At 37.0% G+C, this 19,299-nt stretch overlaps 1 protein-coding gene across 7 annotated transcripts in view; it reads left to right on the plus strand.

Annotated features, from left to right (window-relative positions):
• The window catches only part of ERBIN (erbb2 interacting protein), a 113,167-nt gene that overhangs the window by 63,391 nt on the left and 30,477 nt on the right, over positions 1-19,299 (plus strand). For all 7 annotated transcript variants that reach the window (XM_061342635.1, XM_061342640.1, XM_061342638.1 and 4 more), the window contains 7 exons: positions 3,175-3,253; positions 3,955-4,044; positions 10,720-10,776; positions 15,412-15,475; positions 16,826-16,900; positions 18,144-18,288; positions 18,816-18,888. In XM_061342635.1, coding sequence (XP_061198619.1) covers positions 3,175-3,253; positions 3,955-4,044; positions 10,720-10,776; positions 15,412-15,475; positions 16,826-16,900; positions 18,144-18,288; positions 18,816-18,888 — 583 coding nt within the window. The remainder of the gene's footprint in view (positions 1-3,174; positions 3,254-3,954; positions 4,045-10,719; positions 10,777-15,411; positions 15,476-16,825; positions 16,901-18,143; positions 18,289-18,815; positions 18,889-19,299) is intronic.

Below are 19,299 nucleotides of genomic sequence, written 5' to 3' on the forward strand. Positions count from 1 at the left end.
GAGAGCAGCAGTCCCCTGTTGTGTTTTTTTTTGTGTCTTCTCAATGTGTGCTACAAACATTAGGTTTATTTTGTGCTGTCATTCCCAATTTACTGCTCTTTCGAATAACGGCTGACATTTATCCATACTGAAGTACTGAGTGAGGTTTGTAAAGATGGTGTATACCATAACAATCCTGGCTCTAAGCAGCAGCAAAATTAAATTCAGAGGCTCCTTCACTGTTAGCTTTGACATATCAGTTGAACTTCTGTTGTTAATTTGTTGTTAAAACTGTTGCTGCCTCTTGCCCAAGGCATAGTCAAACAGGAGACTACTGTAGAGTCCTCTGATTATGTACAAAAGCATATTGATTTAACATGACTGTATTTGGATAGCTAATATTTTATTTGGCTGTTCCTTTGAGAGTAAGTTTACATTGACATTTTCCTCTCTATCAGATGTTCTCTGTTTTGTTTTCTAGATAGTTATGACAGATTTTAGTCTTCTATGTTTCAATGAATTCTTGATACAGGCAGTGGAAACTAATAATAAACACATGAGGTTTAACATACAATCATAAAATCATAAAATGGGTTGGAAGGGACTGACCTTAAAAACTATCTAGTTCTACCCCCATGCCATGGGCAGGGACATCTTCCGCTAGACCAGGTTGCTCCAAACCTCATCCAGCCTGGCCTTTGACACTTCCAGGGACGGGGCAGCCACAACTTCTCTGGGCAACCAGTGCCAGTGCCTCACCATGAAATCTTTCATCCAAGGATCTCTCAGTGTAATTCAAACAGTGAAACTAATGACACAGGGTGAGTGTGAAACACAACTTTGCTTCCAATATTTAAACGTATTGGAAATGTTTCTCTAAATACGAAGATTATATGACAACAATTGGTAACGTATGTTTTTAGTCTTTCTGTGGTGGTTTTCTAATCTTTCTTTAAACCTGTCCTTGGACTTGAAAATATCACTGCTGCTTTCCAGAAATGAAGCTTCATTACATCAAAGTATTATGATATAGTAAGCTAAATCAGTATTCCCTGTTGTCATTTTCTGCTTCAACTCCACTTACAGCGCCAGTAAACCTCACATGCCTGAAGCTGTATACATCATAGAATCATAGAATGGTTTGGGTTGGAAGGCACCTCAAAGATTATCTATTTCCAGCCCCCCTGCCATGGGCAGGGACACCTTCCACTAGACCAGGTTGCACCAAGCTCATCCAGCCTGGCCTTGAACATGGCCAGGGATGGGCAACCATATTTATCAACACATGTGCATTTACATGAACAGGTGTGGGAGTAAACGAGAAGTGTCAGAAATCTTCACCTATATAATAGCTGATGATTAAATTCCTGATGGTCCCCTCTGCTTCTATATTTTATTGTTCTCAAGTTCAACAAGCTGTTTCCCGAAAGGCTCCCTGATACTTAGAGGTATTTAAACACCTGGATTGTGTGGCTTACTGTGCTTTTCTTGCTTTTCACTTCTCAGTACAATACCTGATATGAGTCAAAAACAATAGTTTCAACCATTTAATATGGAAAAAAAGTTCCTGTCAAGAAAGACCTTAAAATCTGTTTTGACAGACATGATGTTTCCATATGCATTCGATTTATGGAAATGTTAGCATGGTGACTTTGCTACTCGACATCACCAATTGACTTAGTTCGAAAGTATGTGCTTTATGACTACTTTTCTTGTCAGGTGATATTGCCAAATCTTAAGTCCTAACGTACCAGGTCAGTCTTGTTACTGCAGAAACATAGAAAAGAAGCAGATTCAAGACTAGTATCAGAAATTGTGTCATTTCTTGTGTAAGTAAAACTACAATTTAGCAGTTGATATTTTGCCACATTTTCTCTGCTTCAGTATTCTCAGAATGCGCACATGGAGAGATAAAACTAAGTCCCACCTGCTATTCTGAATGAGAAGACACACTGCTATTATCTTTCCCTCTGCAGCTGAACTGTGAGAAAGTTAGTATCACTTGGAGCAGCACGAAATGTCTCCCTGTCACTAGCATAAAAGCAAACATCCACAGAGTACAGTTCCTTCTTAGTAGTCTCATTTCCCAAGTTCAAGCTGCCCTCTCCACACACTTGATGAAGCACCCTAGAAATGGACACAGTTAAATGCACTCTTTGAAAGGCAAACCCAAGTTTTTTTAAACAGTATTTTACTGGCATAACAGTTTTTTCTTGGAAAAAATAGTGTATTCTTAATCCAGATGGAAATACTGCTGTATGAATTGTTGCTGTACTTAGGACAAGTTTATTTAAAATAAACACACCTGTCCCAGAGTGTAAGAACAACCTAGTGACACACTGCAAAAGCAACTTCAAGTGTGATAACCGTGGTTTTAGTTATTCTTATGGTATAGTAAAAATTGAGGTGAAAGTCTTGGGCAGTAGAGTGATAAAGTACTGATACCTTACTGACATGGTGGATACCTCTTTCCTGTTTTCAAGGCCTGTTTTGTCAGTTCTGACAAACGCAACTTTGGCAGATACATGGACTGCAAATTCACTCTGGTGTTTCTGGAGATAAACTTGGAAAAAGAGGTGGTTACTTACTGTTTTAATTTTCAAACATAAATGTGTCTGCAGCATCTTCGTACTTTTCTACAAATAACCTGAAGCTAACAGCAGATACAGATCACATTTTGGGATATCTCTTCGGAACTGTGAATGCTGTAAACATACCTCAAGTGTTGAAGCCTTACCATTTCACCTGGATATCCTACAAGCCATGCATTTCACAAACAGATCCTGTTGGAAATTAATGCCTTTACCCCTCAACCGCCTCTCTCCCTCCCTCCCCTCTTAAATAATATTAGTACTGAGGGCCTGATGTTAGGTACGTAACATAGTACAAAGACTTTAATATTTGGTAACAAGCAGTGGAAATTGTTAGAGTACAGTGTCTCTATAATGTTGCTTGATATGTTGTCTGCTAAGCTGCACTATGAAATGCTTTAGGAATAGAATAGTGAAAGAACTGATACTACATAAGAGTACTTCTTTAATGAAAACTGTGTCTGAAGCAAAGTACCGAAGAACCAGTTCACTGTTTGCTAAAACAAAGTTTTTATGGTTAGTGTTTTTATGTACATAATTTTTATGCCTGTGATGGAGTCTGATAATTTAAGACTGTTTCCCTACTTCTTTCTGTGTTTTGCAGGCATACAGGAGTTTCCAGAAAATATTAAGAACTGTAAAGTTTTGACAGTTGTTGAGGCCAGCGTAAATCCAATTTCAAAGTAAGTTTGTAATTTTTTGATGTTTTATATTTTGTGCAAACACTGCTGAGTCTCAAACTTGCCCCATACATGCACCCACCCTTGGAATGCTAGCAACAGAGTCACGGTGCAATATGGTTCATTAAGCTCCTTGCACTGTGATACAGTATAGCTATGTCATTGAAGTATTTTGCCCAAGTTAGTAGGCTATGTGGGCAATCCTGCATTATAGCATGTTTCTTTCTCAGCTTTTTTAAGTCTATCAGTTTTCTGTGAACATAGAGAAATATGAAGAGTTTTCTTTCTTAATAGCAATAATTTTCCTCTAAAGCCTGTATAGCTGTGTTTCAAACTTAGCTTATATGGGTAGATTTGTGCAGTGTAACTCTTCTAGGGAAAAAATATATTGTGTAGGTTTTAATTATGTTACTGTCTTTAGTGGGTGCCTCCTCCACATTAGGTGTCAGGAGACCACAAATAGGAAGGCTACATTTGATGTCGGTAGAATTTATTACCTGTGGATACTTAGTACTTATAAAGAATTTTGAGACTAACCTGGCAGAGAGCAAGTATTGTCTAGTGCAATTTTGTAGGAATTCTGGTATTACCTCAATTTTGATGTTATCAGCATGCAGGACTTAATACTGTATTACTGTTTGAGAAAATATGATTTAATGCCCTAAACGTTATTGAAACAAACCCACTACATTCTTTCTATATAGACTTCCAGATGGATTTTCCCAACTGCTAAACCTAACGCAGCTGTACCTGAATGATGCTTTTCTTGAGTTTTTGCCAGCCAATTTTGGAAGGTAAGTTGAATTTAAAACTTAGTATCTATATTTAGTTTTAAATTTATACAGAGCAGTTTCCGCTGCTTCTCAGGCAAAGTGTAAACTGGAGAAGGGGAAGAAGTGTACATTACCAGTCCATTTTTTTAGTTACAGAAAACATTTTTGTTGCCATTTTTTAATTGGGCTTTTAAAGGACAGCTTATGAAGAAGCAAGAAATAAAACTCATTTACACACTTCCTTTTTTTACAGCACAGGTCTGGTATGTACGGGAGACTAGTATTTCTGAAGTATAGTTAGTTTATCGTTTAGTAATCGTAGTGAAGCAAATAATGACATCTGTGATTCCACTTGTCCCCTCCTAGCTGCCCGGATTCTTTATACACATCTATAATTCTCAGGTGCCTTGTTGTCAGGAAGCTTCCTGAAAGACTTAGCATGTTTATGGTGTGATGACTAAGCAAAATAGTGTAATAGCTTACACACAAGACAAATACCAAACCCCTTCATCTTCAAAATGGAATAAATCTTGGGAGCTGAAGTGGAAGGGTAATACTGTTAAAAGGAAGACTCCTAGATATGTATAATTCATCCAGTTCTTATCATACTGATTTAGCCATTTCTGCTTTCCCCCCTCACTCTCTTCGCTCTTATTTTATACTCTCTTTTCCTAAGTTCATTCTTCAGGAAAAACACCTATTAGATAACTAGGCATGGCTGCATGAAAGCAGTTGCCTTTATCTGTATTGTTATTGTTCATAGAATAACGGAATAATTTGGTTTGGAAGGGACCTCCAAAGGTCGTGTAGTCTAACGCTCCTGGAATGAGTAGGGATGTCTTCAACTAGATCAGATTGCCCAGAACTATATCCAGTCTGGCCCTGAATGTCTCCAGGGGTGGTGCATCTACCACCTCTCTGGGCAACCTGTGCCACTAATTTACCACCCTCACTGTAAAAATTTCTTTCACATGTCCAGCCTGAATCTCCCCTCTTTTAGTTTAAAACTATCACCTGTTATCCTATTGCAACAGGCCCTGCTAAAAAGTCTCTTCCTGTCTTTCTTATAGGAACCTTTAAAGTACTGAAAGGCCACAATAAGGTCTCCTTTGAGCCTTCTCTTCTCCAGGCTGAACAACCCCAACTGTCTTAGCGTTTCCACATAGAAAAGATGTTCCACTCCTCCGATAATTTTTGTGGCCTCCTCTGGACCTTCTCCAACAGGTCCATATCTTCTCCATATAGTTGGGTCAACACAGTTTACAAGAAATTAGAAATGCCCTCAAGTGTAGTGCTGCAGAAATCTGGCAGATCAGGAGATGTACAATGAAGGATGAACACAGGTCCAGTCCATTAGTGACCATTAGTTTATTAGTCGGTTGTGATGGAATTGCTGGCCTGTTCTTTTCTGCCCAGTTCTTGGTCTTTCCCTGATGAACTATTAAAAACACCAGGTTTGGTACATGTTCAGCTAACAAAAAAGCTGCTTATGATGCAGGAGAATTAATTACTGTGCTTGTTTCTAGTACACAAAGTTTGCATTTCAAAAGCCTTTGTTAAGGTTGAAGAAGAAATATCTGGGAGATGTGTAGTTTTTACTTGTTTTTAATGGTTGCCTATACATTTTTCCATTCTGTTTTTTAGTCTAACCAAATGACAAGATTTACTTAGTAAAAAACAGGTACTACAGATGCAATTGAAGAGTTCAGGTTGACACAGTTGGTCTTATCAGTAGTAAACATTGCACATAATTTTAAGGAGCCTCATTAGAGTTTTTTCTTAGTCTCTGGTTAGGGAAATGGTGAGGTCATTAATTACTAACAGCTTAAGAATAAATCAGCTACTGAAGGCAACTTGAATGCCAGTTCTCCAGTGTAGTGCTTCCCTCAGTAACTATGAAGAATTCAGGTTTGGTTTGGTTTTTTTTAACAGAAATAGTGACTTGCAGCGTCCTAGCTTGAAACTGAAATGACAACTTTCTCATCAGCTGTTTTTGAATGAATTCAAAGTATTCGTAGAAGTTTACCTGCTAATAATGGTGTAACACAGAATAAATACTATTCTATAGCAGGGTACTATTTAGATCAAATAAATTAGAAAACCATGAATTGGTAAATGTAATTTCAAAGTAAGGTTCAGACCCCTTCGACATTGAGTACTTCTGTAAGTGATCCGACTGCTCTGCCACCCCACAACTTTACAAGTAGGCATAAACACTTGCTAGTGCAACTGGTCTTTTAACTTGTACTTCAAAATGTGGGAATACATTTTTAAAAAACAAACAAACCAAAAAGCTCTGGTAGAAGCTTCTGGGATATATGGAGGGTTGTTGGTTATTTCCATAAAGGACAAGCCTTCAGCTTTCCTTCCAGTTTGGCACATTAGTGGTTTTGTGTATGGCCTTACAGCTATTACTTTTCATTACATGGGAACACATGGTCAACTGAGTACTGTTGCCTGCACTTACTGGCAAAATGCATCTTAAAAACTCAGCCAATGTCATATTAAAGCTAGAAAGGTTTTTATGCCCCATGTGTCAGGGTGTCTCTGCCAGCAGTTCAGGTTAGAACCTGGTTTCTCAGATCAGTTTCTCTCTGACTATATTCATTTGTTCCATAGCTGTCATCTCTCATGAGTGTTGTTGCCTATTCTCTCACCTGCTGTTTTACAGTGTTCTCGTATCCCGCTTTTAGTTTGTTAGACTAAACAAAATCGTTCCTCTCTAGTATGTTAAGTTTTCCTTTGTGCCTGGTTTTATTAATACATCTTGGAATGAGTTTCAGTTTGAATTCATCATCTTCTTTTTGACAGAGGATGATGACATATATAGCTATATTTAGAGTTCAAACTGAGATCTCTTCATGGCTTGTACAGTGTAATGATTATCTTCTTGTTTCTCTTGGAAATGTCTGTGGTTATGCTGCAGTGTTCCGCTAGCCCTTTTTGTAGCTGCCTAGTATCATTTCTCACATGATCGACTAATGCCTTGGACAGCTCAGTTAGAAATGGCTGATGTCTCTGCAAGGTTAATCATGAGTACTTGACTTGATGCTATGGCATCTTGTCCCTTTTCTATTTTTTTTTCAGTCCTTAAAGTTGTACTGTTCTGGTGTCGTGTCCCGTCCGTCCCCCCCCTCCCCAGTGTTCTAATAATTAATTGTATTGTCTGTGACTGTCTTGTGTGGCATCAGCCAACTTAAATGTTTTTCCTGTCCTTTAGGACTGCTGCTAAAATACACTGAACAGAATAGTACCAGAATGGGTCTCTGTCACAGGCATTCAGGCTGGTGCTTTGGAAAAGCTTTGTGTAATGCAAACTGCTTTTAGAGTAGCCATGCAGCATTTTATTCTATTTGCCTCCATGCTTTATTCTGGCCTCCAAAATTTGTGCTAAAGCTTTGCATACTATTGAGGTCAAGATTATCCAATCTTTTTTCCCTTCTTTATGAGCACTGCATACTTGGTGTCCCTCAGTTGTGTTGTACCAGTCCAGCTTGTTAAACTTACTAAAAAATCACCAGGCTTTTGATTAAATGTGCCAGTTCCTTTGGAATTCAGATAAAGTGGGGGGTTTTCCTTCCACTCCCAAATTCTAATTTGAATGTATTAATATTGGCACAGATCCCACAGTTAGCCTTTATGCCACCAGCGCACAGGAATGAGAATTGCTTATGCTCACCTAAGAAAACCAAATCTGTTGTATCGAAATGCATCATGTATATTTAAATTTAACTATGCAAATATATAAGCAGAGTATTCTAAACTTGAAGCTCACTGCATGCTAATTTTGAGACAGGGCTTTAGAAGTGAAACATTATTTACTGTTGGATTTTTAAGATAAGCAAGGAGTTTATCTTCAGTGCCATTCTAAAAACTCTTGAGAGTGTTGTCTGTAATGGGGTGTTGCTTCCAGAGTCTTTTTACTATGGTGTTGCAATGAATTTCCTTTTAATCATCTTTCTTAATAATTTCCCAGAGGTATTTGCAGTAGCAGATATATTTAGATATGTTTACTCTGGGATAATTTTTTACATAAATATACAGTAATAATTAAATTGGGGATTTGATTTCGATGTAGGCAATTTTGCTGAAACCTTTGCAAATGCAACCTGCTATAGGATACATGCATCAGTGCTCTTGCCTTTATTTACAATAAAAAAAAATAAAAAAAGTTCTGCTTTATCAAAACTGCAAATGAAGTAAAAAATAAAGAACATCTCTGAAATATTTTTTACTTCCCAAGGCATGACTGCTGTTGAACAGCAAGTTTCCAAGTACACCTGCTATATATTTCTTTCACATATTTTACAGATTGTATAATTAAAAAAAAAAATTTTAGCAAGAATATTGATCCTATCCTGGCAAGACATTTATGTAGAGATTTTATTTTATTTAAAGGTTGAGCTATATTTTAAAAGCAGGCTAAGTTGCTTACATTAAATAACCATACTGCAGTAATAATTTTGAGACTGTTACACCAGGTATACTTAAAGTTGAATAATACTCTGTTACAGCTTTGTGTTTAGGTGATGTGTAAATATTTCTGTGGTAATGGGTTTTTCAAGCTGAGAAATGAAATATTTTGGTATGAGTATGACAAATCTTTGTAATAGAATGGCACAGGAAATACATATTCTGCCACTCTGACTTCTCTCTTTCCTTTAGTGTAGGTGAACTAGTTCTCCCTCTGTATTTCTTTTCAAATTAAGCCCCCGTTTTTCAGTTCTATTATAGCAGTTCAGATACTTCGCATGGATGTTTACACCAGCAATTTAAACCAGCTAGGCTGAGTAATCGGTGTGTATTGTTACATTAAATTGAATTAACCCTTACAATCATAATGAAAGAAATGACAACTGCTTCAGTCCAATATTTCTCAGCAATTACTGCAAGAAAATTACTAGTTTAGACACAGCCTGTATATCGCAGCCAGGAGAGATTAAAAATGTTTCCCTAGTAGCTCTATAGGTAGGGAATTCGTTATTGTATCCTCAGTTTCTTAGGGTTAGCTGAAGAAAGAGCGGAACATGAAACATGGTCACAGAACTATGAACCTTTCTATCAGCAAAGGCAGTCTTAATGTTCACAGAACTGGCTTGTTAGAAGTGTAGTACAGTGAGTTCTGTCTAAAGTGAACAAAGTGTGAGTATGCATATATGTATATATATAGTTTAACATATGAGTGGAGGATTGCTTCTGCTGCATGCAGCTGAGCCATTTGACTGCATACACATTATGAAGGAAAACTGCAAACTGTGCAGCTATTTCACCTGTCATCAAAGCAAAACACCAACTTAATGCAGCATTTCGTTATTTTAGGGTTCAGAATTCCAAGCGCAAAATGACCATTCATCTGATAGTGCTTAAACAAACTAGTTTGCTGTTTTGTCAGCGATTGGTACCTTAGGATGCAGGTAGGGTAAGAAGGTTTGGAAATCCTTTCCAGTTATGTCCCAGACTGACAGCAATGATATTACTATGAAGTGGATTTTTATTACGGTATTCTTTCAGCCCTGTTAGTGTGTTGGTTTTTCTTTATGAAGTTGGGGGGAGGAGGGTTCCCCTCCATCAGTTGCTGCCAGATGGCAAGTACTGCTTGCAATGCTGGGCTATGCTGACCTCTGCTCTGTTTCAAGGTGACTGTTATATTCTTAGGCACGGCAGATTGCTGCTTTCAAATTCATCAAAAGATGAGCAAATGACTGGAGGAAAAAAAAAAATACTGTTTTCAGCTTTCCATTTTTACTTTAAATATAGTTCTTACTACTTAATCAAAATTAAGGTTTTTGTCCTTAAAACGTACTTATTTAGGCACCTTCAGGAAAGACCGGTCTGTTTGCTAAGCTCCTTTTTGATTCAGAAGATTAATGCTCTATTTTGTGTTGTATGAGGGCTGTCAGTTGGTCACATGTAGAACTCTTGTCTTTATAATCCTGTCTGTATTTAAACTAAACTCAGATTCTGCATTTCATTTAACAAAGAGATAATCTTGTCACTGCTGTCCTGATGCAAAAAATTCCGCTGGGAATGGTACATTGCTTGAATGTTAAGACTGTTTTGAACTTATCTTGGCCAAGCAGTTGAGTTTGGGATTTAGAGGTTATTTAACTTACAACTATGAATTTACTGAAAGAAAGGTCAAACCGCCTTCTACTAGAAATACCACAATGGATTAAGACGGTGACGGGAAAAAGAATATGGGAGGAAACCGATAAAGATGAATTTAAAGGTTGCTTTTATTAGGTGGAAGACTGTGTTATTCCTCTGATGAGGTTTATACAAAATAGTTTGGTACATTGCCAGTATTAGAAATGCAACATCTTAACTTGGCCTGATCCTACCTTTCTTCTTCTGCTTCCTGTGTACTTCTGTATAATGATGATAACATTGCCATAATGAATCCCATGAAGTGTTTTAAAAACTTTGGGATGAAGGAAAACAAATGTGTTCAAACTGGTGTTGAAATAGAGACAAGATCTAATTTGCTCGCTGCTTACCAAAACTGAACCCCAAAGAATAAATGTATTTAATATAACATGTAGATTTTTGCACAAAACTTACTTATATTCTTACAGAAAAAAATACTTCAAAGTTGTAGATTTTTTTTTTAAACTCAGCAATATAAATAAGTTCATAGATTGCTTTTGTCAGAAAATACAGTATGTTGTGATAATTTGTTGTGCTTTTCTGTTACAGATTAACTAAACTGCAGATATTGGAACTTAGAGAAAACCAATTAAAAATATTGCCAAAGTAAGTATAGGTGACATCTATTTAAACTTCTTCAGAGGTTTTTTTCTGTAGTTATACTAATATTGTAGAGCGTATTGAAAAGTATATCACAGCTAAAATGTGTAGCTAAGCCTTCCAAATGCTGGGGAGGAACTCTTCATTAGAGACGGTGTTGATAGAACAAGGAGTAACGGGTTAAAACTTAAACAGGGGAAGTTTAGATTGGATATAAGGAAGAAGTTCTTTACTGTAAGGGTGGTGAGGCACTGCAATGGACTGCCCAAGGAAGTTGTGAATGCTCCATCCCTGGCGGTCTTCAAGGCTAGGTTGGGCAGCACCTTGGGTGACATGGTTTAGTGTGAGTTGTCCCTGCCCATGGCAGGGGGGGTGGGAACTTGATGATCTTAAGGTCCTTTCCAACCCTAACTATTCTGTGATTCTATGATTCCATGAATTAAGTGGACTAAGTACTCAAAAGTAACTTAACCTTCATACTCCTGAAATTGTATCTCCCTTCAGACTGATTGGTCTGCCTATTCAGAGATCTGCCTGTTCAGATTTTTTTCTGTCTCTGTCCAGCTTTACGGATATCTCTTCCACCTTTTGAGCCTTTAAGTCAGCACCTCAGGATGGTCACTGAGATGTCATGATGCTTCTTGCATACAGTATTGTATGACTACCCAGATGTCTGTCTGGGTATGGTTCTGAGACTTAGGCATTGGTGATTAAGATCGTTATTTCTAAACAAAATCTGGTGGTTGAGATGCTTGTTCAGAATGACTGAGGGAATGCGATTCACATGGCTTGTACACTTCTTATAGTTTAATATACTACAGGGCTGAAGAAAGTAACAACTCATTGTGATGCATGGAATTTGTTTTGCTGTACCTATTCTACAGTGCAGCAGGCTTGTTTAGCATAATGGCAGCATATTCCTCAGACATGTTTTCTGTAATAGTAAAATAGTTCTCAAAATTCTTACAGCATTTGTTTTTAAAGTAAATTCAGTTGTACTTCTCTCTTAAAATCTAGCATCTTTCTAAACCCTGCCTTGCAGTTCTCCCTTGTTTAATCAAACAGGCTGGTGATGTTGCAGCTCCTGCTGTTCCTATGAGCTAGAGCACTGCTCAGAATTTTCTGACTTGGACCCTGGAGGTCTGAGTGGGTGAACAGAGGTATGAAGGGTTGATGAAAAGAGAAACAGATATCCCATAGATGGGACGTGAATAACTAGCTGTAGAGCCCTGAACATGTTGTGGTGTTCTATAAAAGGGTTTGTCTTCTGGCAACAGAAACTGATATAAAGAGGTATTGCTTTCAGTGAATGTAAGACGTTTTGATGGAGAAGAGGAGGAGCTAACAATTGAATATTCAGTCTGTCCAACTCATATGCTAGCAGTGACTTGCATGTAGGTTGAACTGTGAGTTGCCAGCCCTTCAAGTACAACAGTTTTCTTAGTGACTGTAGCTAATTATATGCCTAAGACATGACAAAAGAGTATGTCCTATTGCTATTCCCTTTTTCTGTACCTAGATACTTTGGTGTCTGCTGTATAAAGATGCTAGAACTCATATGTGGAATGAAATGTATAGCATCAGAAAGTATGAATTTAAATATTGCAAGTATGAAACATTCTACTCATTCCTGTGATAGAAATACTTTCTATCTTCCTTTTCTCTTTCTGGCTATCACTAATTTGCAGTACAAAAAAAACAGAGAACGTGTAATTTGGGGTAGTAGCTCTGTAAATTAGGTTACTCCCAAATGAGGAACAGTAGCTATAATTAAAACTTATAGCTAATACAGATCTGACCTTAATTGCCATAATTAACATTAATAGCATGAATAATACACGCTATTTTTAAAAGTGTAGTTTACGGAGGTTTCTTGTAGTGATAAGAGACATTTAAACAAATGCTGTAATCCATTTAAACCAAACACAACTTCTGTTGAAATTGCTGTGAATATTTTGTTCACTTCAGTGTTTTCAGAATTTCATCCTTGCTGGAAAACTAATTGTCAGCTGTCATAAAGATGTCCTCTGCAGCACCTCTGTAATGATCTACAGTACATGCTGAGCTGCCACCTTTGTTATTCTCTTCTAATACTCTTGTGGTTCAATTAAGGGAGATTAAAGCTATTGAGACTACTCTTTTTTTTTTTTTTTTATAGTTTAACCACATTAATATGCATTTTGCTGCACTGAAACACTGGAAACACGTATTGTTTATGTATGATGTACACTGGGGAGAAAAAATTCATTGTGGTGTCCATAGAGTGCACTTCAAAAGAGGTGCCTTTTGAGGTAATACAAGCATGCAGCAATTGGCGTTCAACAACTATTGACCCTAACTATTGGTCAATAGCTTGGTCTTAACTATTATGTTAGAACAGAAGCTGACAAAAAATTTTTACTTAACATTTTTCCGAACTGAGTATATGTTTTAAAAGGAACCTGCTATACAGCTTTAAACAGTGTAGAAAATCCAAAGGGTGGGGGTTATTTTGAAGCTAATAAGGTACAGCAGTATATGCTAACATTTTTGCTGTCAAATACAACTGTCTTTTCTCATTTCCCTGTTACTTTCACCTTTGTAATATTTTCCTACTTAACAGCAAATTCTTCCATATTTGTAATGAAAAGTGTATTTGGATAAATTTCTACAAAATCAGCTACCTCTGTTGCTGAATTAAACATGCACATAATTTTTAACACTAAAGTGTGAAGGACTTGAAAGACTGTTAATCAGAATGGGTAATTAATGCCAACACACTAAATCAACCTTGCGTTGTGCCAAATGCAGCATTTTGCTTGAGGCTTATCCACAGCCAGAGACTGCAAAACTGGCAGTATTATAATGCAAACTAGCTCAATGAAAATATTTCTATTAAAAAGAAAGCAAACACCCTACAGAGACTGTTTTAGAGGTATTTCTCAGGTAGGTAAGTTGGGGGGAAAATTGCCCAATAGAAATATAAAAGGTTGTAGGTGGTATTTGTTTTGTTGGTTCCCCCCCCCCCCTTTTTTTTTTTAAGCTTATGTCTATAGCCTAATTGTCGATAAGAAGAGTAACCTTTTTAGAAAGAAGCAAGTTATTTGAGAGTGTAATAACGACGATTCAGGGCCCAATCTTGCTATCACGCACACCTTTTCAATTGTATGCTGCTTGAAGAAAGCTGTAGTGTCACCCTTAGTGAAGCTGACAATTTACAACATCAGAATCTGAGGCACAGTTTAGACTACTTGATCCATTAGTGTTGGAGTGATTTGACAATGAGTTTAATAATTTTAATTATGAAAGAGATTTTTCAGTTTATGGAAGGGATTACACAGCACTGTGGCAAAGATAGAAATAGCTATAACTCAGTGGTACAGTAAATTTTTGTTTCCAGTCCTGTATTCCTCTTCCTTTAGCATGGAATTTTGCTGTTACCTCAACATTATTGATGCTTTGTTTGCGTTTTGTCTGAAGGTGTAGTTGCCCTATAAACAATACAGAAAAGCCAAAGAAGTATTAGTTACAGAATAGCTGTAAGTGCTATAGATTAGACAGGCAGTGGGGAAAGGGAGGAAAAAAGCTGAGGTCATGGTTTTGTAAACACATTTGTATATATTTTACAGTTCAGTGGATGTGTTTGCTAGATTATAGACATTTTGGCAAGGAAAAAAACAGCCCCAAACAATTACGTTACTTTATTATACTGACAGGTTTAGATAACATTAATTTTGGGGATACTTGAGAGAGATTTGCAGATATATCCGCTGGTTCCTAATGGTAAGACCAGGAGCCTTAATAAAAAACTGTAATGATATTTTAATTTTATTTTAAGTAGGACAATGAAGATTACAATGGCAAGAGTGGCAAATTTGGATTGGCTTAGAACTGTTAAGCATGTAGCACTAGCAGAATAAGAAGGGAGGGGGACACCTAAATCTTGTATTGTATTAGACAGGAATTTGTGTATCTAGTGGAATTTGGCAGTAGGGTGGAGTGAAGTGTTATTGCTTAGATCCTGTGAATCTTGTGTTAGCTGTGTAAAAAGTTTGACCTCAGAGTTCAATTGCGTACAGGAGGAAGGAAAATGGAAAAAAAAAATAAGTTGGATCTTAGAGTCTGTTGTTCTGACACACACACAGAGTGCATCTTTACCAAACCATTAAAGTGAAAATAGAACATATTAAGCCTCAGCAGCCTGCAGGGAGAAAGTTGGTGCAGGTTACTGGGATTCAGCAGTGGCCTTTTCTGTTTCAGTTGATGATTAGGCAGTGGTCTTTCTTTAGGAGGAAAACATGAACCAGCTTTTGGCTGCTGAGAAGACTTACGGTGACTAGCTGAAAAGCTGAAAGACTGAAAGAGTAACTCCACTGAGTTACTCTATATCATAAACATTACATTAGTGGTCTTTAGTGTTTGTAAAATAATCTGTAGATGAGATGAGGGTGCTCTATGTGACAGTCAGTAGTCAGCATGGCCATTAGTATTTGCTTGATTGAACACTGTGAAAATTTGGCCTTATTTTGATGCCAGTCCAGTTACAGAACAGCATCACTACTTAATGGCATTGAAAATAACATGTATGCATGAGTACAGGCAGATTGGATGTAACTGGTGTTTTCTTAAATCTAATTCCTTATCAATCCCCTTCCTGTGCAGAACCATGTCCAGACTGACTCAGCTGGAGAGACTGGACTTGGGAAGTAATGAATTCACAGAAGTGGTGAGTTTTGTGTTTGTAACAGAGCTTTGTATCTTTTATAAATGTCTTTAACTTATTTTTATGTAAATATATGTGCTGAAATCAAACTGGTGGGGAAGAAGGCTAGCCGAGCTGAACAGGGAGATACTACTTGAACACAGAAGAGAAAAAGAGAACTTATTACCTGTGGAAGAAGAGACTGTCCCTCTGTGAAAAGTTCAAGGGTGTTGTTAGGTTATGTAGAGGGAAATTTAGAAGGGCAAAGGCACAGATGGAACTAAATCTGGCCACTGCCGTAGAAGATAATAAAATGTTCTGTTACAAATATATTATCAATAAAAGGAGGGCCAAAGGAGAACTTCCACCCTCTGCTGGACACTGTGGGAAACCTAGTGACTGAGGATGAGGAAGAGGCTGAAGTACTTAATGCTGCCTTTGCCTCTGTCTTTAATAGTCACACCAGCCATCCTCAGGGTACTCAGTTCCCTGAGTTGGATGGCAGAGATGGAGAGCTGATTGAAGTTCCCATTATTCAGGAAGAAATTATTAGTGATCTCCTGTTCCACTTAGACATATACAAGTCTATGGGGCTGGATTTGTTGTGCCCAAGACTGCTGAAGGAGCTGTCAGGGGAGCTTGCTAAGCCACTCTTCAGTATCTATCAGCAGTCCTCGTCTAGTAGGCAGGTCCCGGAGGATTGGAGGTTGGCCAATGTGATGCCTCTCTTACATAAAGGTCAGGAAGGAAGACCCCTGATACGTAAGACATTTCTAACATTATATTGTAATGGAACCACAATCTAAACTTCGCTGGTTTGCTTGTGTCATGCAGATGCACCCTTTGTTGCTAGAAAATTAAAAGCCGTTTTCCTTTTCCTCAAAACAACAAAATTGTAGTTTCTGAAAAACAGGTCTTCTGAGCTGATGAAATGTAAGGGGTTTTAGAGCTCATCCACAAAGGAGGAAATTGTACACATAACATTTACTTATTGTCTTTCCACATCGGAAAATAATATCGCCTGTGAAAAAAAACAAACCAAACAAAAAAACCCCCACAAAAACAAAACACCAAAAAAAAAAAAAAAAAACCCACCTAAAACCAAACCAAAAACCCCTCCCTTTCTATAAAGATAATATAGTGCTGTGGTGAAGTTTTTAAGAGATTTTTGTATATCTAATATATATTTACATTTCCATAAGTGAATTATCTGGGTTTTCTTTGAGCCAGTGAAAAAAGTGTGTTTAGCAGCTATAATAAGGTATTACTTAAAGTTGCAATAGAGTAATCAATGAAGTTGGTTTTGCCTTTCACTTTTTTTCTTTTTTTTTTTTTTTTACAACAAACTTTTTTAAAATTTACTTCCCTTTACAGCCTGAAGTACTTGAACAACTGAGTGGGTTAAAGGAATTTTGGTTGGATGGTAATAGACTAACACTTATTCCAGGGGTAAGTTTTTATATTTAGTATCTTAATTTACAGTGGTTTTCGCTTTGTCAGTGATTATATATGTTAAAGTTGCAATGTATTTTTAATTGTACTTAAAGCCAAAAGGCTAAATGCCGCTTAAATGCTTAACTAGTTCACTTAGAAATTGTCATGGGTCATGAGAGCTGCATACACAGCTTTTCTTTCAGTGAAAGTTACATAATTCTCATGTAAAAATTATGGTCTAATTCAGGGGTAAAATCATAGATCAAATCCTCAATCAAATTTAGGGTCCTTCCAAAAAGGGATTATTTTGCACGAGACAGCAAGAATGAATTTACAGGATAAGTATGTTCTGTGAAATTTTGCTGGTCACAGCTGTAAAGCATGGAGTGCCTATTCAGGTGCCATCTGTATAGAGGGAGCATAGCCAGCTCCTGACAAAATGTTCTTTTGACTGTGCATTCTTAACATCTCTCAGAGTTACATGGAGTTTAGGCTGACGTGTTATTGCAGTACTTGTGAACCTGTGCTTAGGTTGCAGCAAACTAGTAAATGAGTGTTTTAACTTTGGGAAGCAGCTGGTCTGTTTTCAGACTTAAAATCACTAGCAGTCTTCTGACATGAAGCTTTTCTTGCCTGATCAGTAGTCCTCTTTGCTGTCTTTTTTTCACTTCAGCTAATTCTTCCTTGAAGAGTTGAGTCAATGTATTAAACATTTTTACTGTACAGTAAAACTAATTGTGAAAGTGACTGCATCTTCAAACTTATTCTTGGTTCATAGGGGAAAGTAATACAAGCTTATATTTTAGCTAGTTTCTTCAGTTTATTACAATTAGGGATTCGTTGTTGGTTTTGAGGTTAGGTAGGATGCAGTTTTACACAAAAGGGGAAAATAAGCATTAAAAGACTTTACGAGAGCCTAGTGATAGCCTTATCTATTTTTGAAGTCCGTTGTACTGCTTCAGTTACTTGATTCACAGTAACTGATCAAACCACTGAATTTGCAGCAGACTGACTTCAGAAAGTTGCAGAATTATGTTGGTATGCTTGTGTGTGGAAAAACATCAACTGTTTGAATCTGCATAAAATATTTCATTATAAAGCTTGGATATGTTGCATGAAATTGATTTTTTCAACATTATAAGTAGGCTTTCTCTTTTCCTCTGGCATTACACCTGAGAGATCTGCTGTTGTCAGATCTGCTGGATTTTTTGTTTTGAACTTGCACTTTCTAGAATACATTATTTTCTCTTGGTTTTAGTTCATAGGCACTTTGAAACAACTGACCTACTTGGATGTTTCTAAAAACAACATTGAAGTAGTTGAAGAAGGTATTTCAGGCTGTGAAAGCCTGCAAGACCTACTGTTATCCAGTAATTCACTTCAACAACTGCCAGAGTCTATTGGTTTGTATTTTCAGTTATTTTATGTTCTTAAAAACTTATACTTTAGACACAGAACACTTGAGAACGAATAAATGATGGTTTAGATCTGTTTCAGTTGATTAAAAGTGCCAGTTTTGGGTAGATCTGTAATACATAGCTGAATAATAAAATTTGCTTTGGAGCATTCTTGACTTTATATAAAAATTTTGTAAATGGATGAGAAACCGTTGACTGTAACAGTAAAAAATGTATTTCCCCCTGCATGGCTGACACATGGTAGGCTAGCAAACAAATTCTGTAAATTGTCTGCTTATTTCCTTAGGTATATAGCGCTATAGGCATGCCAAGGACTACAGATGTCATTGCTTGCCCATAGTTTTTTGGTTTGTTGTTGGTTTTTTTTTTGTTGTCTGTTTTGGGTTTTGTTATGTTTTTTTGGTTTTTAGTTGGTAGGTAGGTAACTCTCCCCCCTCCCCGCGCAGTTGAAATAAAATTAATCTTAATGAACTCAAATGTCCTTTCTAATTTACTTGTTCATTTTATTACAGGTTCCCTGAAGAAGGTAACAACACTTAAAATTGATGAAAACCAGTTAATGTATTTGCCAGACTCCATAGGAGGGTAGGTGTTTCACCTTAATAAAGGGATGAATTGCCTTTCTCCACTCTTTTCTGTAACAGTGGCTCCTCTTCTGAATGTTTTTACACCTACTTCATTTAATTTCTTCTACATGTTAATGTCAGTAAAACTGAAAGCAAGTACTTTTATATCTTAGTTGTAGTTAGCAGCATGTATGTTTTTAATGTATTATTTACTGTCAAAAGACACATGTTCCTCACTTAATGCAGCTACCAGGAAGGAATGCAGGTATAGTAAAGAAAAATTGAATGTGAAAGAAAACAAGATGTTTTAAAAGGTAGTCAGCTGCCTGCATCTGGTTTTTGGTAGTAACATGGCTCTGGTAAATATTTCAAATGACTGAACCACTATCAAAATGCTTGTAAGAAGTCAATCTGAACACATAGATTTCTT

The sequence above is a fragment of the Neopsephotus bourkii genome, unplaced genomic scaffold (assembly GCF_033783945.1).
Source record: "Neopsephotus bourkii isolate Nb327-2 ecotype Australia unplaced genomic scaffold, CSIRO-AGI_Nbou_v1 NB_1810, whole genome shotgun sequence".
NCBI classification, from domain to species: Eukaryota; Metazoa; Chordata; class Aves; order Psittaciformes; family Psittacidae; genus Neopsephotus; species Neopsephotus bourkii.